Genomic DNA, 23,704 nt, shown 5'->3' with positions numbered 1-23,704 from the left:
TTTTTTTTTCCAGAAATTGCACAATTAATTCATTTGTGTTGATGTGCAGTACACATCCTGTCTCAACACATACTCTATACTAAGTGATCATTAAGAGCAGTACTATTTCTCTAGGTGTGGGGGGCAGTTGAGGGGATAGGAGAGAATTGAACTTTAATGATTCAGCTGAATTCAGCTAGCACTTATTCGTTAAATCTGAATAAGTTTTACCACCCTCATGCTGGACTGCTCTCAAACTGATATTCTACCAGGAAGATTTAAAGTGAGAAAACCAAACTGAAAAAAATGATTGTACTCACATTTAATCATCTTATTTATAGCATCTTGACTCCACCAGATACTCTACCACTCATCATTTTTTGGAACCAGCTGAGGTAAAAGATGTCAAAATCTCCAACATCAGATGGATACAACACCATTACGACATCATGCTGATATTTTAACTCTATTTTTTCAGTCTCCACTAAAGTGCCACCATGAGCACAGACGCGGAGATGGAGTGCTATGGCCCGGCGGCCATCTACCTCCGGAAGCCAGAGAGGGAGAGGATTGAAGCACAAACCGCTCCTTTTGATGCCAAAACCGCCGTCTTTGTGACTGAAAAGGAGGAGATGTATCTCAAGGGTAAACTTGTGAATAAAGAGGGTGGCAAAGCCACAGTTGAAACAGACTGTGGTAAGGTAGGCAATTCATTATTTTACTTTTTTAACAACATTTTCCCATCTATTTCCATTGAAGGAGGATGCCATTCTTTCCATTAATATTTATTTAAAACTATATCTTAGGAAAACATGTAGTGGTTTTAAATTCATACTGACACAGTGGTTAACAAGGACATCCATCTGATTAACTCTAAATTTGAAGAAAAAAATTTTTAGTAAAAACATTTTTACTGTATTTTTACTATATCTCTTCAGACACTCACTGTGAAAGAAGATGAAATCTTTCCCAGGAACCCTCCAAAGTTTGATAAAATTGAGGACATGGCCATGATGACCCACCTCAACGAGCCCTGTGTGTTGTATAACCTCAAAGAGCGTTTTGCATCCTGGATGATCTACGTGAGTCTCCACTTTACTAATGTGATGTGCATTTATATCTGCATATCTAAATGTTAACACTATGTTTATTTTCTATTTGTGCTATTACAGACCTACTCTGGGCTGTTTTGCGTTGTTGTGAATCCCTACAAGTGGCTTCCAGTGTATGATGCTGTAGTTGTGGGAGGATACAGAGGCAAGAAGAGGATTGAGGCACCACCTCACATCTTCTCCATCTCTGATAATGCCTATCAGTTCATGCACACAGGTAAGGTCAAAGTTAGCAGTGTTAAATTGTGTAGGAATTAAACTTGAACATGAGTGTATTGAAGGAATTACAAAAATGGAATTCATGTGAAATGTTTGTTTGCATTTCAGATCGTGAGAACCAGTCTATCCTGATTACGTAAGTATAACAGAAACTGTAATGCTAAATCATATAATGACGATAAAGCAGATTCTTGACATGTGTCTCTTATACCCCAGTGGAGAATCCGGTGCAGGAAAGACTGTCAACACCAAGCGTGTCATCCAATACTTTGCAACAATTGCAGCTATTGGAGCCAAGAAGGCTGAGCCAACACCTGGCAAGATGCAGGTAAATTGGTTGTTTAAGGTAAAACTGTTCGTCAGAGGATAGTTAATTTGAATGTTTAGCTTGTGTAACTCAAATCCTCTCTTGCAGGGCTCCCTTGAGGACCAAATTGTTGCAGCCAACCCTCTGCTGGAGTCCTATGGTAATGCCAAGACTGTGAGGAATGACAACTCCTCTCGTTTTGTAAGTAATCCAGGAAACATGTCAAGGTATTTTCTTACTAAATTGCAAAAACTGATGTTATCAATGATCTGGCTCTCTAGGGTAAATTCATCAGAATCCATTTTGGCTCTTCTGGAAAGCTGGCTTCAGCTGATATTGAAACATGTAAGTTTCAACCATGGTATGACTCAAGCCTCATCTGGGCTATAATCTGGTCTTTGATAAAGTAATAGTATTACAATGAAATAGAGTAATCTCACAGTCTCTCCTTAAATTCGTTTTTCTTAGATCTGCTGGAGAAGTCTCGTGTAACCTTCCAGTTGTCTGCTGAGAGGAGCTACCACATCTTCTATCAGCTGATGACTGGCCACCAGCCTGAGCTCCTGGGTATGTTACTATGCAAATTTGAAAATGACATTGAAATAATACCAAAGACAACACTAAACAATAATAGGTATCGTTACTGTGCTCCTCTAGAGGGTCTTCTGATCACCACCAACCCCTATGACTACCCAATGGTCAGTCAGGGTGAAATCACTGTCAAAAGCATCGATGATGTGGAGGAGTTCATTGCAACAGATGTAAAAAAACAAACAAAAAAACAACATTTTAGTTAAATAGATCTTGCATGCTTGAGACAACTGTGGAAAATGTTTCAAACTTTGCTTCATGTACAATGTAGACTGCTATTGACATCTTGGGCTTCACTGCTGAGGAGAAGATGGGCATCTACAAGCTGACTGGTGCTGTGATGCACCATGGCAACATGCAATTCAAGCAAAAGCAGCGTGAGGAGCAGGCTGAACCTGATGGCACTGAGGGTAATTCTGATAGATGTCTTTTAGGAAATCTACCAAGGGTTAGTATGTAACATATTTGTAAACATGTCCCAGTTCACAGATAGCTAAAGGTTTGTTTCCATCAGTGGCTGATAAAATCGCCTACCTCCTGGGCCTGAACTCAGCTGATATGCTGAAAGCTCTGTGTTACCCTAGAGTCAAGGTCGGAAATGAGATGGTGACCAAAGGTCAGACTGTCCCACAGGTAAGATAAAGAAAATGTATTGTTTGAAAATAATATATAAAAGGGCAATATTTGCATTTTGACATGAAAATATGATTCTGACAAAATCTCACTCTAAAATGTTTATTTCTAGGTCCACAATTCTGTCATGGCTCTGTGCAAGTCTATCTATGAGAAAATGTTCTTGTGGATGGTCGTCCGTATCAATGAGATGCTGGACACAAAGCAGCCAAGACAATACTTCATTGGAGTGTTGGATATCGCTGGATTTGAGATCTTTGATGTGAGTGGCTGAAAAGTGTCTGAGCAATTCAAAGATCAACAATTTTTTGACATGCAATTTAATACATTCATGTAATTGCAGTTCAACAGCTTGGAGCAACTCTGCATCAACTTCACCAATGAGAAACTGCAACAGTTCTTCAACCACCACATGTTTGTCCTGGAGCAAGAGGAGTACAAGAAAGAGGGCATTGTCTGGGAGTTCATTGACTTCGGTATGGACTTGGCTGCCTGCATTGAGCTTATTGAGAAGGTAAGTAGTCAATCGGGTCGAAGTGACTTCTTGATTCATGTGCAAATGATTGCTTCCATGGTGTGAATTTTTTTTTCCTCAGCCAATGGGCATCTTCTCCATCCTTGAAGAGGAGTGCATGTTCCCCAAGGCCTCTGACACAACTTTCAAGAACAAGCTGCATGATCAGCATCTTGGAAAGACCAAGGCCTTTGAGAAGCCAAAACCTGCAAAGGGCAAGCCTGAGGCTCACTTCTCCCTGGTTCACTATGCTGGTACAGTGGACTACAATATCACTGGCTGGTTGGACAAGAACAAGGACCCCCTGAATGACTCAGTTGTCCAGCTCTATCAGAAGGCCTCAAACAAACTTCTGGCCTTCCTGTATGCAAAACATGGTGCAGCTGATGGTGAGAAATTAGATTGAGCAGAGTGATGAGAAACTCTGAGTATCAGTACAGATGATGGTTTATGTTGCAAAATGTATGCAAAACACGGTGGAGCTGATGGTAAGAAATTAGAAACTGTGTGTCTGTTACACTTGGTTCAGGCATAGTATAAAGCTGATGAGTACTCTGTGGTAATATATTCACGCATTTGACTTAATTAAAAAATACTATTTCCACAGAGAAGAAAACTTAGGAGAAATTCTACGAAGTTATTTATTCTGTGCCATTAATTAAATTTAATGTTTGTGAAAACAGAGGCTGGTGGCGGCGGCAAAAAGGGAAAGAAGAAGGGTGGTTCCTTCCAGACTGTGTCTGCTCTTTTCAGGGTATGAATTGTTTCATTTTTTTTGATACTAATTAAAAACCTCATCTTGAAATATTGTTGACCGCTTATCTTGTGTTGTTGATCCACAGGAGAACTTGGGCAAGCTGATGACCAACTTGAGGAGCACTCACCCTCATTTTGTCCGTTGCCTGATTCCTAATGAATCTAAGACCCCAGGTTAGAAGCACATAGCCCAGCTTTGCACACTAAATGTGACATAGTGATTAAAAGAAATATTTGAAACAGTATGAGTTTGCAACTTTCAGGTCTTATGGAGAACTTCTTGGTCATCCATCAGCTAAGGTGTAATGGTGTGCTGGAAGGCATCAGAATTTGCAGAAAGGGCTTCCCCAGCAGAATCCTCTACGGTGACTTCAAGCAGAGGTGATGCCATTTTTAATATAAGCAAGTCAAGTTGATTTCAGCTGAGTTAAAACAGCCGGCCAAGATGTGGAGTCATTGTAAGTAACAACATAATGTTGTCTTGTAGATACAAAGTATTAAATGCCAGCGTCATCCCTGAGGGACAGTTCATTGACAACAAGAAAGCTGCAGAGAAGCTGCTAGGCTCCATTGATGTGGATCACACTCAGTACAAGTTTGGGCACACTAAGGTTAATTTCTATCAACAATTTCAATAGATATGCCATGTACATATGTCCTTTTGTATCAATTTGTGCTGATGACTGAGTTCCTTCAAACAACCACACAGGTGTTCTTCAAAGCTGGTCTGCTGGGTACACTGGAGGAGATGAGAGATGAGAAACTGGCTAATCTGGTAACCATGACTCAGGCTCTCTGCAGAGGATTCCTCATGAGGACGGAGTTTGTTAAGATGATGGAGAGGAGGTATGATTGTCATACAGTACACTGAACTGTTCTGTCCAATGAAATAGATACAGCTGTTTTTGTTAAGTCACGTTGCAGTAAAAATGACACTTTATTTATATCAATTTTCCAGAGAGGCTGTCTTCTCTATTCAGTACAATATCCGTTCATTCATGAATGTCAAAAACTGGCCATGGATGAATCTGTACTTCAAGATCAAGCCTCTTCTAAAGAGCGCTGAGACTGAGAAGGAGCTGATGAACATGAAGGAGAACTATGAGAAGATGAAAACAGACCTGGCCACTGCCCTGGCCAAGAAGAAGGAGCTGGAGGAGAAGATGGTTTCCCTGCTGCAGGAAAAGAATGACCTGCAACTGCAAGTGGCTTCTGTAAGTAGGATACATCCACACTATAGTAATTGAACATTGTCACTAACATTTTCAAATATCTAGGTGAAATTTAAAGACGCCACATAATCTTCTGGTCATCTCATGTTCTATGTGCCTTACCAAGCATTTAGATTGACAAATGTTAATGAATATATTAAAAATGTATATTTATTTTTTTGTATTAATCCTGAAATTATATATATTCAGAGAATAACTGACTTATTGATTTACACTTTATTCAAAATGTACTGTAGGAAGTTGAGAACCTCTCAGATGCAGAGGAAAGGTGTGAAGGTCTGATTAAGAGCAAGATCCAACTCGAGGCCAAACTCAAAGAGACAACTGAGAGACTGGAAGATGAAGAGGAAATCAATGCTGAGCTGACTGGCAAGAAGAGGAAGCTGGAGGATGAATGCTCTGAGCTGAAGAAAGATATTGATGACTTGGAGCTCACCTTGGCTAAAGTGGAGAAGGAGAAACATGCAACTGAAAACAAGGTTGGAATAAGTTTAAACCTACATTTATAAAAAATGACAAAGTATATGAAATTACCTTTCAAACGTATAAAGTGATGGAAATAATGCACCTTGCCTGACACTTCCAGGTGAAAAACCTGACAGAGGAGATGGCATCTCAAGATGAGTCTATTGCCAAGTTAACCAAGGAGAAGAAAGCCCTCCAAGAGGCTCACCAGCAAACGCTGGACGATCTCCAGGCAGAGGAAGACAAAGTCAACACTCTGACCAAGGCCAAGACAAAGCTGGAACAGCAAGTGGATGATGTGAGAAAACATTTCTTTTGATAATCTTGTGTGTTAGAATTGACATTCCATGATAAAAAATTAAAGCATTATTTCATGTCAAATTTATAATATTATCTCAAAAGCTTGAAGGATCACTGGAGCAAGAGAAGAAGCTCCGTATGGACCTTGAGAGAGCCAAGAGGAAGCTTGAGGGAGATCTGAAACTGGCCCAGGAATCCATAATGGATCTGGAGAATGACAAGCAGCAATCTGAGGAGAAAATCAAGAAGTAAGTTTTCTTTTTCATCTTTAACCCTTACATTAAACTCGTGCCATAATACAACACAATGATCCTGAGTCAAAACTAAAACTATAACAGCAATAACTGTTTTTTCCTCCTCTAGGAAGGAGTTTGAGACCAGCCAGCTGCTCAGCAAGATTGAGGATGAACAGTCTCTTGGTGCTCAGCTTCAGAAGAAGATCAAGGAACTCCAAGTTAGTATTTGACATGAATGTTATACTCTAATGTTGTACTGAAAAACCACTTGTTACAATATGCTCCAGTTAACAAGCCTTCTTGATATTACTATCATCAAACTTAGGCTCGTATTGAGGAGCTGGAAGAAGAAATTGAGGCTGAGCGGGCTGCTCGGGCTAAGGTGGAGAAGCAGAGGGCTGACCTCTCCAGGGAACTTGAGGAGATCAGTGAGAGGCTTGAGGAAGCTGGTGGAGCAACAGCCGCTCAGATTGAGATGAACAAGAAGCGTGAGGCTGAGTTCCAGAAGCTGCGCCGTGACCTTGAAGAGTCAACCCTGCAGCATGAAGCTACCGCAGCATCTCTCCGCAAGAAACAGGCCGACAGTGTTGCAGAGCTGGGAGAGCAGATCGACAACCTCCAGCGTGTCAAACAGAAGCTTGAGAAGGAGAAGAGCGAGTACAAGATGGAGATTGATGACCTCTCCAGTAACATGGAGGCTATAGCTAAATCCAAAGTGGGTGTTTTGTGTATAACTGAAATATTTGCCTTTTATTATGCTTATAAATATGAACTATAATGGATAGTATGGCAGTAACTTTCAACTTAGATAAATGCTCAGCATTTTCTTTGTTCATGTAAATATGTTTAAATACATAATGTTGTGTTCTTGATAGGGCAACTTGGAAAAAATGTGCAGAACTCTTGAGGACCAGCTGAGTGAGCTGAAGGCCAAAAACGATGAGAATGTGCGCCAGCTGAATGACATAAGTGCACAGAGGGCAAGACTGCAGACAGAGAATGGTGAGTCACTTGTAATAAAAAATAGTAAAAAAAATAAAAGTAATGATCATTTTGATAAATAACACATTTACAATTTATCATTCAGGTGAGTATTCCCGCCAGATTGAGGAGAAAGACGCTCTTGTTTCCCAACTGACCAGGGGCAAGCAGGCTTACACTCAGCAAATTGAGGAGTTGAAGAGACACATTGAGGAAGAAGTGAAGGTATAACAAGTTTAAATGTTACTATACTATGTACTATTATTAGCTTTTAACAAGGGATGAAATGAGTCCTCCTTTTCAAATGTAGTCAATCACCTGTTACTCTTCACCTACTACTAACCCACCAGATCTCCTAGCTGTTAAGCATAAAAAAAAGAAAAAAAGGTCTTGCAACATGTCATCCGATCATGTTAGAAAGCAAAAAAAAGAGCTTGAGAGAGAAATTCAAACTTATGCTTCATTTCCTACCACCATACCTGGCCAATCACTGCGCAAAGTGGCTGTGAATGTTGGGTTGTTTTATTACCATATTACCATTTAACTGACCAGGGGATTTGTGGGAATAGGACCTATTTCTCTTAATGCAGTGTTACACCTTAGTGGCTTAGTGGCTGTGAATGTTGGATTGCCTGTTTAGGAATGTTATCACCATATTACCATATAACTGACCAGGGGATTTGTGGGAATTGGATCTAATCCTCTTCATGGGGTGTTGCTGCTACTCCTCAGCCTTGTCTTTTATGACTTAAGCACCTCCCACTAACACACCTGTTTCTCCTTCCTCACCAAGCACCTTCCACCTGAATTCCTAACATCCCAGTCCCACACACTACACTAAATAGCAAATCTGATGTAAAAGTAAATTATCCAAAACTAAATGACTCAATCAACATGTGCCACCATGACAAACTGTATTTAAACAAGATTGATAGAAATAGATGATATTTCTATATTTAATAGATCAATTAAAATACCTCTTGCCATGTTCATCAGGCAAAGAATGCCCTGGCCCATGGTGTTCAGTCAGCCCGCCATGACTGTGACCTGCTCAGAGAGCAGTTTGAGGAGGAGCAAGAGGCTAAAGCTGAGCTGCAGCGTGGAATGTCCAAGGCTAACAGCGAAGTGGCTCAGTGGAGAACCAAATATGAGACTGATGCTATCCAGCGCACTGAGGAGCTGGAGGAGGCCAAGTAAGTCACTACCTTTTTAGAATTTAAATTAGTTTTCAATTCAATTGCTTGCTTTTCCAGATAACATTCCACATATTTTGCTATCAATATGCAATTGAATGTAAACGAATACTTCCTCACTACAGGAAAAAGCTTGCCCAGCGTCTGCAGGATGCTGAGGAGTCCATTGAGGCTGTGAACTCAAAGTGTGCCTCTTTGGAGAAGACCAAGCAGAGGCTACAGGGTGAGGTGGAGGACCTCATGATTGATGTAGAGAGAGCTAATGGTCTGGCTGCCAACCTTGACAAGAAACAGAGGAACTTTGATAAGGTAACAGGAAATCAAAACCACACTGATACGAGTGAAACACAAATATTTCTTAGTAATTAATCATTGTTATTCATCTATATCATTCTAGGTCCTTGCAGAATGGAAACAGAAATATGAGGAGGGCCAGGCAGAGCTGGAAGGAGCCCAGAAGGAGGCTCGCTCTCTCAGCACTGAACTGTTCAAGATGAAGAACTCTTACGAGGAGGCTCTGGATCAGCTGGAGACCATGAAGAGAGAGAACAAGAACCTGCAGCGTATGTTAATCCCATGATATTTAATATACCTATTATATTGATTGTAAGCATTCTTCCTTGACTTCTCTAGGTGTGGGCCATGAGGTTTTGTGGTGTTAAAACCTAATTTTCTAGATATAATGTATACAGCATAGTCTAAGTTTCTCTAAACTGGATTTTGGATTTTGGTGTACTACAGAGGAGATCTCAGACCTGACTGAACAGATTGGTGAAACCGGAAAGAGTATCCATGAGCTGGAGAAAGCCAAGAAGACTGTGGAGACCGAGAAGACTGAAATTCAGTCAGCACTGGAGGAAGCAGAGGTAAAAGTCTAAATTACAACATTAGACCACTTATGTGATAAAATACAAAAGCATGTATGTAATGGCATGTATTCATTTGATTTTCACTTTAATTTTTCTGAGAAAGACTAGTAACCTTTAGGTACATGTTCAATTTTTTTCCTTTAGGGCACACTGGAGCATGAGGAAGCCAAGATTCTCCGTGTTCAGCTTGAGCTTAACCAGATCAAAGGTGAGGTTGACAGGAAACTTGCAGAAAAGGACGAGGAGATGGAGCAGATCAAGAGGAACAGCCAGAGGGTGATTGACTCCATGCAGAGCACTCTCGATTCTGAGGTCAGGAGCAGGAATGATGCCCTGAGAGTCAAGAAGAAGATGGAGGGAGACCTGAATGAGATGGAGATTCAGCTGAGCCATGCCAACAGGCAGGCTGCTGAGTCCCAGAAACAACTGAGGAATGTCCAGGGACAGCTCAAGGTGAGCTTTGTCTAATCAATGCATAAATGAATGTTGAAGAGCAAAGAAAGTTAACTCTTTTTTCCTCCACATGTTGTCAGGATGCCCAACTGCACCTTGATGATGCTATCAGAGGACATGAAGACATGAAGGAGCAGGCTGCCATGGTGGATCGCAGAAATGGCCTGATGGTGGCGGAGATCGAGGAGCTGAGAGCTGCTCTGGAGCAGACAGAGAGAGGACGCAAAGTGGCTGAGCAGGAGTTGGTTGATGCTAGTGAGCGTGTCGGACTGCTTCACTCTCAGGTTTATGTTCACTAATTCAAAATGTCTTTCTACAGAATGAAGAGAGTATATATACAAACTTTGGTATAGATAACCAATATCAAATTAAATGTGACTTTTTTAATATTCAGAACACCAGTCTTCTGAACACCAAGAAGAAGCTGGAGTCTGACCTTGTGCAGGTTCAGGGTGAAGTGGACGACACTATTCAGGAATCAAGAAATGCTGAGGAGAAAGCCAAAAAGGCTATCACTGATGTGAGTTCATGTTTATGAGTCCTCTTTTTATAAAATTCAACTTCACCTCCCCAAATATTTGTTTATGCTTGATGCCCATCATTTCAGGCTGCCATGATGGCTGAGGAGCTGAAGAAGGAGCAGGACACCAGTGCTCACCTGGAGAGGATGAAGAAGAACCTGGAGGTCACAGTCAAGGACCTGCAGCACCGTCTGGATGAGGCTGAGAACCTCGCCATGAAGGGTGGCAAGAAGCAGCTCCAGAAACTGGAGTCAAGGGTATGCTCATAATATATTCACTTTAGGATGTTAATCACACTTTCAATGTATGGAATAAATTAAATCTTTCTCACTACTAAAATCCCTTAACAAGGTTTTCACAAACTGTATAACATCACATTACAGGTCCGTGAACTGGAAACCGAAGTTGATGCCGAGCAGAGACGTGGAGCTGATGCTATTAAGGGAGTCCGCAAATATGAGCGGAGAGTGAAGGAGCTGACTTACCAGGTAATTTCTCATTTAACTAAAAACTATTCTGATTTTTTCTAATTTCATAATTTTCTTTCTGTATTCCATTCATAACACTCCTTTTTTCGTATAGACTGAGGAAGACAAGAAGAATGTGCATAGACTTCAGGATCTGGTGGATAAGCTGCAGCTCAAAGTAAAGGCTTACAAGAGACAAGCTGAGGAGGCTGTGAGTCAAATGTTTTGTAATTTTTCATATAGGAATGTAGCACAAATCAATAACAGAAAGAAAGCATACTAATATGATGTCATGTTCAAAAAAATACATCATCATCATACTTCAATTCTCAACCCTTAACAGGAGGAGCAGGCCAACACTCACTTGTCTAGGTTCAGGAAGGTCCAGCATGAGCTGGAGGAAGCTCAGGAGCGCGCTGACATCTCTGAGTCCCAGGTCAACAAGCTGAGAGCCAAGAGCCGTGATCATGGAAAGGTAACCACATGATATTTTACAAAAATTATTCTGCGGGCATCTTAATTTAATGGGGTTATTTAAGTCTATTTATAAGCTAAATATTTCTATACCATTTTTAATTTATTTATTATTGTAAGAATACATAGTGAATCTTTTTTTCTTGTTTTCTTTCTAGTCTGATGCTGCTGAATAAGAGACATCCTTTTGGCGCCTTTCAACAGAGTTCATAAAATATGAACTAGCTGTTGAATTATCTTCTTACAATGTATTCATTCAATAAACTTTTTCCTCATAATTTAATAATACTCAGTCTGTATTATTTACTCTGGTTTCTCTTTAAGTCACGCTTGAGCACGCAGTATTTAACACAGTAACTAGGTGGAACTACAGTTAACTTGGCTAGAACTTGTGCTAGAATCTAGTTGTCTGGATGGGGAGGTCTTTAAGCTCAACATTAACATTTTCCTTCACTAGGAATAGTCATGATTCTTACCCACATGGTAATGTCCAGTAAAATGAAACTGTCTTCTGCTTAGCATCACTTTTTGGAAGAGTGATGGCAGTGTCAGCTCCAAGCTTAAAAGACACCTTCACAATTTACAGAGACAGAAAGCATAACTTAAACATAAATACATCATCATTGGCAAAATATAACCTTCAAAGCCAAAATTAATTCCTATTACATTGCATTACATTACATTACAATACATTGGCAGTTATCCAAACCGATGGATAATGAACTTGGTTACTCTATTCACCATACCATTAACAAAAATATGTTCACCATTCTGTATAACGAAAGTTACGATATTGTAACCCTAGATCTATAAGCACAGGCGGAGCCCTCTACTGGACTCTATGGAAGAGGAACCTATCAGACAGCCTCAATGAGCTCAAGTGGCTATAGGTTAGTTGCCGCGGCCCTCCTACCACTTTATAATCCGAGCTGCTTCAGGAGAGCAGTAGGGGGCCCAACCCAGCCCAGTTAACATGAACATAAAACTGGGTGGACCATGGCAGAGGTCAAAAACCATACAACAGACACCCTGCACACCTCATTCCCTGAGTCATTATGGATCAGGTGTACCACAGCTGACACTCACACCACCCTTTTCACAAGTCTTGAGTCGCCATCTTGAAGACGCTAACCAAGACCAGGACACTGCCATGCATGTCCTTGAAACTCAACCCACTGAATAAGGCCATTGACGCTGCTACACCACATGTGCAATGCACTCGGCCATGGTGGGGGGGTCCTCACCCGCCTGCCAGTAGGCTTTGGAGATGCACTCACAAAGCCAACTAGCTAGGTGCTTCTTGAATAGGCCTTTACGAGCCACTCATTCTCCATAGCACACACAACAGCTGTTCAGTGCGCCGAATGGGGGCTGTGCATTCAACATAACATGACAATGCACGTACTGGGCATAATAGATGTAATTTTGCCTCCCTGAAATGACATTGAGGGTGGAGGGAAAAATGCCTCTAGCTAAATAGTTCTCGACCTAAATGAACTCCTTATGTTCTTGGGGACAAAGGAGGGGTTTGATCTGAGAGTAGCACTGCTGTGGTCACCACGAATAGCTGCTATTGTCTCACTCTCTTCAGTAGAGGGGGAATGAGACGAAGAGGGGGAAAGGCGTTGTTGGGCCTCAAACCATGAGGTCACACGGAGAGGGCCTACATGTAACCTGTGAGGCCTGACCACGAGGTGCTTTTTCCTTTGTTTCCCCCGAGACAAAGGAATAGCACCAAAATGCTGCTTACAGACAATGGGAGTCCATTGCAAACTCCATTTCCAAGGATGCTTTGCGATTTTCACACCTCAGCAGGGAACAGTCAACATACAGTCTCTCATTGGCGGAGACACTCCTGCACAGCGGAGTGTCCTGATGACGCAGCCATGACATCACCGCCCCTTTAAAACTGAACGTGCCCTGAAGCACACGCCTTTCCCATGTCACTGAGCTAGGGGTAACTTCTGTTCCTCTGTGAGTCAGCTTGACTAAAGGGGGTACCCCAGGCACGTGTTTTCCCCTCATCGAAGACTCCCCTCGCCGGACGAGACGAGACTTCGCCCGTGTTCACCAGAACACATTCCCGGATCCGAGAGAGACCGCTGCTGCAACCAGCGTCCTCAAATTCCCTCAAGAAGGAAGAAACGCTTCTTTTTTTGTCAGAACACTGACCAGACTCTGCCTCTGTCACTAGCCAGACTCTACCTCTGTCACTAGCCTGACTTTGCCTCGGACTTTGCCTCGGACCTTGCCTCAGACTTTGCCTCAGACTTTGCCTCAGTAGCTGCCCAGACAAGCCTCTGAACTCTGAACTTTGTGAACTGTATGGACTGTTTGTGTGTTCCTATCAGCATCAGTTGCTGTTGTTTAGCATTTAGCTTTTGCTTTTGTTTGTTGTGTTGTTGACCGACCACCGAGTCCATTTTTCCTGCTTTACTCTTAGGAGTATTTTAAGTTTGTTGCCTGTTTAGTTGTGTTCACCACGCTAGACTGTTTTGTGTTTGTCCCGCTCGGGACTACCGCTGTGTTTGTGCCATCATGAGTGAGAAAGTAAGTTGCTTTGTCGATCAGAAACCAGACTACGTGCGTCACAGACTGCCGTCTGTACGCGCACTGTCTGTGGACAAAGGAACCGCTTCTCTTCCTCTCACGCTCGCTTTCTCTCCTTCTTCCCTCTCTCTTCTGACTAACACATACACGCACACGCACACACACACATACACGCACCGACATCTTTTTGCGCATCTGATGGTCAGATAACGTCGGACAAAACTTTGCTTTGTCTTTCCTTATCCGCCATCAGACACGTGTGCTTTTCACAGAATTGCGTGAGTGCAAGATGCCGACCACTAGACGGCGCCATCTTGCTCCTGTCTAACCAAGACACCGCCATATTTCTGCCATCCGTTCTCGTGCGACGTGACTTCCTTTCATAGTCACGTCTGCGTCGCAGACCGACGACGTCATCACGTCAGGCACCGTCGCCATCTTGCCGCACACGCACACACACACACACACACATACATGCATTCCCTTGCATGTGTCCAACCCTGTACATAGCTGTTTGTGTTTTGTTTGGTAGGATTAGATTTTAGGATAGTTGTTTATTGAATGAAGCATTTGTTAACTTTGTTAATTTTGCTAAGTTTAATAAACACTGTTATATCTTTAAAGAGAAGTTCTTTTGTCATTATTGTGTAACATATTGTGAAAAGTGGCTGATTGAAGGAGTCAGAGCTCGAATTCGACCCTTCTTCGTTCACCCTGGAATGTTGATATCTCTCAGATATTAACATTCTAGGTGAACTTTTATGAGACTACCTTGTTTGGTTATTGGTCCCGGTTTCCGGGTGGTGCCCCGTATTTCTTAATTCATATTAATAATTCTATTAATTGTCATAACTAGTTAATTATCCTTGATAATTGATAATTATTGCAAATAATCAACTGTGTTCCTCACAAATCCAACAGTTGGTGCCCGAATTATTGATTAAGGTTAACAATATCTTATTTTTATAATTCATAATTATCTATGATAATTATGAATTATTGCTAATAACCAAACACACTACTGCCTGTCCCAACAGCGTATAGCAGCCTTCACTCCCAGGGGTGGATTGTCTTGCGGCATCAGGGAGTACCAGCAGTGAGTGTTGTTCTGACTGGTGGGCAGATCCACTTCTGCTTCCCTGAACCGGTTTCAAATCTGCTGCACCACCTCGGGGTGCAGCCTCCACTGGTCTGCTAGAGGGCCACCTCTTGACATGAGGTCAGCGCCCCTCTTTTCCGGACCCGAAATGTGTAGGGCTCTCAGAGACAGGACATGTTCTGATGCCCACACAACAGGTCCTCCACCATCTTCAACAGGGCTGTGGATTGGACTCGCCCTGCCTGTTGATGTAGTTAACCATGGTGTGGTTGTCTGTTCTCACCAACACCTGTAACTCCTGAACCAGAGTCAGGAAGTGCTGGAGAACCAGGAGCACTGCTTGAAGTTCGAGGAGGTTGATGTGTTGGTTTTCCCCTGAAGGCCACACATCACCTATCGCTCTCCCCAGACAGGTGCCTCCCCCCTTCCTTCAGGGACACATCTGTGAACGCCGCTATGTAGGAGGTCACTCAGCCCAGCGGTGTCCCTTTCAACAGATGCTGTGGGGACCCCCAGTAACCCAGGTACTCCTCTGCCAATGGGGGGGATGTTCACCATGCGGCATGCCTCTTGGGATCAAAGTGCAGACTGCCGAACCTCCTTTGCAGGCAGCGCATTGAATCACTGGAATCACTGGAACCACTGGATGGCCCACTGCCATCTCCTTGATGCCCAAGAATGGAGGAAGAATACGGCAGAACTGGAGTGAATAACCCAATCTCAGTGTTATGTCCATCTACTCCATTAATGCGAAGCTGTGACGCCATTCCTAATAAAACTGTGTCACAAGGTGGGTGTCCAGCTGGGGGGGCGGCAGCCAGGAAGTTGTGGTATTTGTCCCTCCAAACCTTACATAAATGGAAGATTGGCCCATGGGAGTCGATATCGAAAGGGCCGAACTGATGGTGTGATCCATGAATGCATCACCATCTGTTGCCTCATCACAGCATTTGATGTTTTGTCAATGTGTTATTTCTCCTCTGTATTTCCCACGGGAAAAAAAAAACAGAGGGGAGAGAAACAGACATGAACTCTCCTCTCCTTGTTTCATGTGAAGGCCTGGGGCATTATATAATAAAGTGAAGGGGTTTCGTTTAAAATAAAAATCAGGTAGAGAGCAACACGTGGCAACCAAGGAAGACAACAGAACTGTATCAGTCAAGGATTGATTTATTGCCAGGATCATACAATAAATTAAAACTAGGCTAAAAACAGTAAAACTATAAATGCACTACTAAAACTAATAAATACTGAAATACAATACACTAATAAAACTACTAATTACTAAAATGTAGATTAAGCTATAAAATATTGAAACAAAAGGAGGTGGGGAAGACACCAGCCCTTTCCTCGTGGTGGAGGTTGGTCAGCAGTCCAGTCTGTCTTTTCAAAGCCACCGCCACCCCACACGGGCCGTGGCCACTGCTGCTCACTAAAGACACAAGATGCAATCAGCAGTAATTTGCCCTCACAACACTTGCCCTGCACTAAGACCAAGCGTACTCCTTTCCTTGTACTTACACTTTTGGGCAGAGTTTGTACTCTGCCCGTTGTGTGTTGCGCCGTAGTACGCTGTGTGACGTTGGCTCTGCTCTGGCTCTGCTCCGGCTCTCTCTGGCACATCCTCTGGCTGTCTGGAGGGGAATGGATGGAGGGCTGCAGTCTCGGGTTGCCATGGCGAGGCAGCTTACGGCCCTTCTCCCTCTCTCCCCCTTCCCCCGTGATTCTACCCCTAGGTATGCAAAGGGAGAGAGGGAGGTTCCATGGCCAAGCTGCCCACACCTGGATCATACCTCGACTGCAGGCAAGGCTAACTACTGCTCCCCATCCGCTGTCGTCCTCCCTCCAGACTCGTGCTCTTCTGTTCTTCCACTCCTGATTCCTTTGTCCGTTTTCTCTTTTTTCCTGCGCTGCGCCATGTTGTTTTTCCCTGGACTTTATTTGTGTCCCAACTGTTTTAGTCCCTCCTCCTGGTGCATCATTGGCTTGTTAGGCTGCAGTTTCCTTTCCCATTGGGTAATTTCAAAGTCTATCAAATACAAGGGCTCAAACAGGTGTAGGGGTTTAGCAATCAGTGGCAGGGAGTAAACACTCTCAACACAACATGGCAGATTTCAAACTAAAAGCATGCAAACAAACATATAAGCAAGCACAATAATAACAAGTCTAAATACAATCTAAAATCATGCATAATAAAAGCACAGCAAACAAAAAAAAAATCAAATATAAAAAATCAAATAAAACCAATACTTCTGCCATATGACAATTACTCCTTATTAAGGAGGAGATAATGCCACTGGTGGTTAACCCGAGAGATAAACCTAGTATGCCGGTTCCATGAAGGATAGTGGCGGGAACAATGGGAGACAGTGTTGACACTAAGCAGACATGTAGTGTCCTACATTAGTGAACTGAAGTTGGAGGTGGATTTTCGAAGTTCAGTGATGTTGTTGAGACAGACTAGAGGCAGTGGCCGCAGTGGCCGCAGTGGTGATGGCAGGGCACTGGACAAAGCTGAAGTGAGAAGAATAAGAGTGGCAGTGAATCCACTGCCTTTTATACTGTTCTGATTTGAGTTTAAAGTTTCTTATTTTTTGTTAAACAATGGTCACATTGAATGCTTTTATATTATGAAGTAAGTTGTGTCAACTTATATTTAAATATGTTTCTGAAAGTAATCTAATCACATACGTGCTGCCTACCTTTATTTCCTTTCACTATAGCTTAAACTTTATTTCAGTAGATGGTTTAAGATGTGTAGATAGTTTGAGAAAGTTGAACTAATGAAGGTTGTATGCTTAGACATCATGAGGTGTTAATATGAAGGTTAATGTTTGTTATTAGAAGAACTGATTTTATCATGAATCATGTAAATTGCTTAACTGTTTTTGAATGGTTTTACAAATATGATACAAGCTGACAGGGCCATTATTAATCAGAAATATCATGAATGTTTGGACATTATGAAAAGAATATGTTTACAGCTTTAATGTGAAATAATAGGCAACAGTGACTGCGTCAAACAACGCTAGACCTGCCAAGATGACGCCTCTACCACGACGACACACCCCAACAGTAAGGCATGACATGGCTTTGTGATCAAGGGTTGATAATGTTAAAATTAAAGAATTTATTTAGAGAAGCTGAATTAGCTTTTTCCTCAGCATTTCCCGGTACAACACGTTAAGCCTCGAGTCACTCTTGCTGAATTATTTTCTTTATTAATTTTCATCATTCTTAGGCCTTATTTATTCATTTATTTTACTTTCTTTTTTATTTATTATTTTCTGTATATTATCTGTATATATTATATTATCTATGCTTTGTCATGTATCCTCAAGACGTTTAGCTATTAATAAATGTTGTCATTTATCCTAAAAGTGTTTGGTTGTTTCTTTGAGCTACAGAGAGAGAGTAAACAGAGGTCACTGTTTGGGACAAGAACTTACGATTATGAGACTGATTCATTGATTAAACTGAACAAGGGTTAGTGCTCCCTCCTGACACTAACAAATCCTAACCAAAAAGGAGGTGGTGCCCTAATGACGAGTAATTCATTAATAAAGATTTAATACTCCTACAGGCATGTAGATGTCTTCAGACCCGGGCTGTTTTCAGACAGTGCAAGAAGGAGATAAATATCACTTCCTTTGTCCACTGTTTTGCCCGCTTCTGGGGCTGCTTCGCTGAAATGTCGTAGGGGGTGCCATTCAGCCAGTTTGCATCACAGATGGAATATTGTCATGTAGACGTGTTCAGGCCGAGAGAAATTTGGTGCAGACTGGAGCATTTACAATAAAGTTATAGCAACTTCCTCTGTCATGTCGAAACATCAAATGTCAACGATGTGAGGATGAGAATTTTCTGAAGGGTGAGACATGTCTACCTTGCTCACACCTGTGTGTGTTTGGGCCCAAGTTTTGGGCCCATTCACTTGCATTTCAATTAGTAATTGAAAACTCTTGATGAGTTTGTGTGTAAAACAAATTAATTACCTAATTTTCATCAAGTCTATTTTTAGAAAAGTAAAGACCTTTAACTCACATGACCTGGTCAAAGTTTGATTGAAACGTGTACTGTCAGGTGTGTAGAGATGATAAGTAACTGCAGCTGGACACAGAAAAATACTCATATATTTGAATGGAGAGTGTGAGCGAACCGCTAGGTGCTCAGGCCCTAATAAAGGAAGAACTGCAGTACAGAGCTACAAATTTTAGTTTTGATGGTATTTTTCTACAGCACTTTAACGCTAAACTGTCACCCTCACTCCATTTTTTCCCTTCCCCTCATAGGTCATCCCCACTACTGAATTATAAATATAAGACCTATAATTATTGTAAAATAAATAATAATAACACCAAACTTCATACAAAGTTTGTATATAATGTACTGTATGTATATAGCCCTTTGTGCTGTATCCTACAAAAATGAGCTGCATTCAACCGTCACACCAGTGGCGGCTGGTGACTCAAAAAATTGGGGAGGACAGGAGGAAAACCAACATGGAATCTTACAACAAACCACATCAAACTATATCACTGTCCCCCACCTGATGAAATCGGAGGGGTTGGGGGCTTTCAAAAACAAAAACCCCTGAGTGGTGTAAAGGCTGCTTCTTTAAAGACATTTAGCATATACATATTGTTTCTAAACAAAGAAGAGCTCATTTTAGTCATGGAGTGGTTCAGATGTCTTATTTTACCACCAAAGTGAAATTCAAATTTATAGTATTGTTCTACCGTGACAACAGATTTATGTTCTCGTCAAAAACAGACAAGATTTCACATGATTTACACGTGTTTCCTATGTATTTCTTAGTATACAGAAATATATAAAGTACCACAAAGCTTATAATGTGATACAGGTTCAGATCAGTGCTCAATACTAGAAAGACTGAACACTAAAAACATTCACTGATCTAAAAGTGTAGGTTCACATCGGAAAGTATTAATGCATGTATCAAATACATGATTTACACACTCTTATCTATGTGCACGACATACATCATCACAAAACTCACAGTTCGGATCGTATCACGGATTTGAGTCACGGATCGGATCATTTTTTGGATCAGCAAAAAAAGGGGGAGACAAATAAAACTTTGTTTTCCATTTATTCTGTAACACACAGCAAGAAAAAGCAATGAACTTTTGCTCATGGTCTTAAATATGGAGACCCCACCCCTTCCCTCCTCTCTCTCTCTCCCTCTCAGTTGGAGAGGGAAATGTTAAAGTACTCTTCTTGTGAAATCTCCTAATAAATCCCATTACTTTGGCCAAATCTTACATTAAAAATAATGTTTTAATGAAGGATTTAAGTTACATATGGACAACGTGGATGTAAATGTAATATAAATAATATCTAATAAGTGTAATGTAATAACATTTTACATATTTTAATTTGACCCTGTACTTGGTGTATTTTGGTATACATCATTAGACTGTCTATTCAATTAAATCCAATATCTATATATAGTTAGATGGGTTTATACTGTGTTTGTTACCCATGTAATATAGGTAGATATTTGTATTGTAATACAACTTTGTGTTAATAATATATCTCATGGTCATGGTTCTGTCCCAGTCTGGCTCTATGTCCCTCCACCCATATTTTTGACACTCTCATTTTTACAGTCTCCATTAAAGTGCCACCATGAGGATAGACATGGAGATGGCCCTGCTCTGCATTTTTACTGCTAACTAGTGTGGGGGTTTTTTGTTTGAAAAATTAGCTGTAATACGAGTTACTTCTCCGAACTTAAAGCAGAACCACAACCTTGGCATTCTAGGGACCCTGAGAGGACTCTTCTTGCTATTGTTGCTAATCACAAGGCAGTCTTTCATTTAGATACTCTCACTCTCCTTTTGATGGGCTAGCTAGTCTTAAAGGTTTCATCTTGTTTTGGTTTCGGCACTGGGGGAGGCTTACTATTATGAGTGGGGTTCTGTGATTTTTGGCTGAGCTTTCCAACTTGTTTAGTTAGCTCATTCACTTTCTTTTCAAGGTTTGATGCCTCATTTTGCTTTGTGTTGGGTGATGGGAGAGGCTCACAACTATAGGAGGGCGTATCAAAAATGTAATGGGCATGTGCAGTAGCTTTTGTAAACGCTTTTTCATTCTGTCTAGCTTTGCTGAGAAGCGATTTTCCTCGGTTCTCAACATGTAGAGGAATTCAGGAAATAATGGTAGATTGCTCATTTTGTAAATGCAGACCTATGATGATGCTCTGATCCCAAAAGCCCCTACAGAACTGTCTGAGTAACTGGTTGTTGGAATTTTCAGCTGAGGCCCCCCCCTCTGGAAATTGCCCTTGTGAGGAGGCTGTGACACCTGTTCAAGTATGCTCAGGGTTTCTCTCCATTGCTTTGGATGAAGCTGAGAAATACAAGCAAATAACTCCTCTCCATCTTCCATGACACTAAAAGCAGAATCAAGCTGAGTGACATAAGCACTTGGTGAGGAGATTCCAAGAGGTTTAACGACATCAGCAGCTGGACTCAGTAACCTTTCAGTATTCTTCTCACCTTGTGAACATCATTCAAGGAAGGATCACCAAGAAGGAGGTTAACCAGGTGTCATTGTCAACCTCACCATTGGACATCACTCATGGAGTTGGGGGTGTTCCCCTGAGGTAAAGCTGAGCTACTGACACAAACATAGTGCTTACAAGGGACTCTCAATAACCTGTTGTTCCACTTCTCCTTTCCACAAAGTCCAAATGAAAAGTCCAAAGCAAGAATCACCTTTGAAGTTCTCCTCTACATGCTATGCTGTCTCCGTGTTATGGGTGTTTATGTGGAAAATCTTGTACTTGTTGAATAATTGTCGAATAATACTTTGAAGAGACTCCACAGGCTGCAGTTGATGCTTACTTGAATATATGAAGTTTATTGAAAACAAATATCTGATATCAGAGAAGCCTTTGGCACATTGTATATATGGATACAATCGCACCAAAAACTTAGCACAAACAGGAAAACAGTCACTTCTTAAAGAGTTGCTCAGGTCACACCACCAGGGAGGGGAGACACAAGGACACTTGGTGTCAGAATGAACTCTAATTGGAAAATAATGTGGACAGCTGTTGTTACCCATCCAAGGTTACCACCTTACCACCCAGCCTGGTGCTGTGAACATAAAACTTCTCTTGTATGAGATGATCTAAAAGTGTAGGTTCACATCGGAAAGTATTAATGCATGTATCAAATACATGATTACACACTCTTATCTATGTGCACGACATACATCATCACAAAACTCACGGTTCGGATCGTATCACGGATTTGAGTCACGGATTGGATCATTTTTTGGATCAGCAAAAAAAGGGGGAGACAAATAAAACTTTGTTTTCCATTTATTCTGTAACACACTTACAGCAAGAAACAGCAATGAACTTTTGCTCATGGTCTTAAATATGGAGACCCCACCCCTTCCCTCCTCTCTCTCTCCCTCTCAGTTGGAGAGGGAAATGTTAAAGTACTCTTCTTGTGAAATCTCCTAATAAATCCCATTACTTTGGCCAAATCTTACATTAAAAATAATGTTTTTTTGTAGGAAATTCCGTTGCGAATCCATTGATCCAGGTTTAAAGTGGTCAGACTTATAGTTTAGATGTCAGAAACCTCTGTTTGACAGAAAGGTCATGCCTCCCCATTGCTTTACATTGTAAAGGTCTCGGGGCTTATAAAATCCAAACTGTTCGAGTTATTTCAAAGTTTTGAACAACTTTTTTTCAGCACAGCGTCATAAGTCATGTATCAAAGTTTGAAGTCGATACCATTAACACCCTCGGAGGACATAGCGTTTGTTCAGAGGCCAAAATTGAGGCAAAGTCTTATTTTGAAAGGCTAATTGCAAACTTCCTGTTGGATTTTGGTCAGGGGTGTCAGTGTATGATTTGTAGGTCTTGATGAGACAAATAAGTCTGTTTTGATATGATCTCTCTATGACATTCCTACAGGCCGTGGCGGCCATTTTAGTTACATAGGTGGCGCTAGAGAGCACATTTTGGCACTTTGGGGGTAAATTTTTACATTTTATCAAATATTTCACCAGATCTGATGTGCATGCCAAATTTGGTGAGTTTTTGAGCATGTTTAGGGGGTCAAATTTAGGTCTGAAGTGGCGAGATAATAAAGAAACAAAGAAGAAAGAAACAAACAGGGCTTGGGCCCTAACAAATACAAGAGGGTCTTCGCCCCTTTGGGGCTCAGGCCCTAATGATTTAAAATAGTCAAATTTATTGTAGCCTATTCTTGTGTGGCATAATGCAAGAAAGGGAGTTCCCACCCCAAAATGCAACATTATACTCATTTCACGTCCTGATTTGATTCATCAGAAAGATTAAAAATCAAAATATCTATAAATGGGAGGGGTGAAGGTCAAAAAGCAGTATAGGGATAATATGATCTTTAACTGTAATGTACAACACCAGTTTCCTACTGAACATCATTTAGGTTTAATCTGACCTAATTGAATCCATGTATTAAATTTACAATTGATGTAGCTATTGGATTGCACTGAGATTAGTTTAATTTCTTGAAGGTGCAAAAAAAAACTTTAAAAATGTATGTTCTCAACTGACTATAATCTATTCAATGTATAGGAAATTTTCATCATCACGTTTTAGCACCTGAAATTTATGTGTACACATTTTCATTGAAAGTTATTTCAAGAATTCTCTAGATCAATGGTTCTCAAACGTTTTAACGTCAAGGACCCCCATCTGATAAGGATTTTACTTTTAGATGTTT

At 41.3% G+C, this 23,704-nt stretch overlaps 1 protein-coding gene and 1 long non-coding RNA gene across 2 annotated transcripts in view; one reads left to right on the top strand and one right to left on the bottom strand.

Annotated features, from left to right (window-relative positions):
• The first annotated feature begins 270 nt into the window (after positions 1-270).
• LOC122966655 (myosin heavy chain, fast skeletal muscle-like) lies at positions 271-11,580 on the top strand. Its single transcript, XM_044330925.1, has 40 exons — positions 271-374; positions 458-680; positions 918-1,061; positions 1,152-1,308; positions 1,419-1,446; positions 1,527-1,638; positions 1,726-1,818; positions 1,899-1,962; positions 2,086-2,184; positions 2,275-2,378; positions 2,480-2,618; positions 2,723-2,841; positions 2,954-3,103; positions 3,185-3,355; positions 3,438-3,744; positions 4,039-4,109; positions 4,198-4,285; positions 4,375-4,492; positions 4,599-4,722; positions 4,821-4,957; positions 5,070-5,325; positions 5,580-5,822; positions 5,930-6,106; positions 6,211-6,356; positions 6,472-6,562; positions 6,670-7,059; positions 7,220-7,346; positions 7,432-7,550; positions 8,322-8,518; positions 8,644-8,827; positions 8,916-9,081; positions 9,260-9,384; positions 9,532-9,840; positions 9,921-10,124; positions 10,235-10,360; positions 10,448-10,618; positions 10,745-10,849; positions 10,944-11,039; positions 11,172-11,303; positions 11,461-11,580. The coding sequence occupies exons 2-40, from the start codon at positions 477-479 to the stop codon at positions 11,476-11,478; spliced, it is 5,811 nt and encodes a 1,936-aa protein (XP_044186860.1). The 5' UTR covers positions 271-374; positions 458-476; the 3' UTR covers positions 11,479-11,580.
• The window catches only part of LOC122966668, a 22,763-nt gene continuing 9,588 nt past the window's right edge, over positions 10,530-23,704 (bottom strand). The window contains exon 2 of the long non-coding RNA XR_006398434.1: positions 10,530-10,570. This is a non-coding gene — a long non-coding RNA (uncharacterized LOC122966668). The remainder of the gene's footprint in view (positions 10,571-23,704) is intronic.

The sequence above is a fragment of the Thunnus albacares genome, chromosome 17 (assembly GCF_914725855.1).
Source record: "Thunnus albacares chromosome 17, fThuAlb1.1, whole genome shotgun sequence".
Lineage (NCBI taxonomy): Eukaryota > Metazoa > Chordata > Actinopteri > Scombriformes > Scombridae > Thunnus > Thunnus albacares.
This window is presented reverse-complemented; position numbering and strand designations above follow the sequence as displayed.

Coding starts and splice junctions, on each gene's coding strand:
- LOC122966655 (XM_044330925.1), top strand. CDS start 477: ATGAGCACAGACGCGGAGATGGAGTGCTATGGCCCGGCGGCCATCTAC. Junction 2,379..2,479: donor AGGAGTTCATTGCAACAGAT/GTAAAAAAACAA, acceptor TGTACAATGTAG/ACTGCTATTGACATCTTGGG. Junction 7,060..7,219: donor AGGCTATAGCTAAATCCAAA/GTGGGTGTTTTG, acceptor TGTTCTTGATAG/GGCAACTTGGAAAAAATGTG.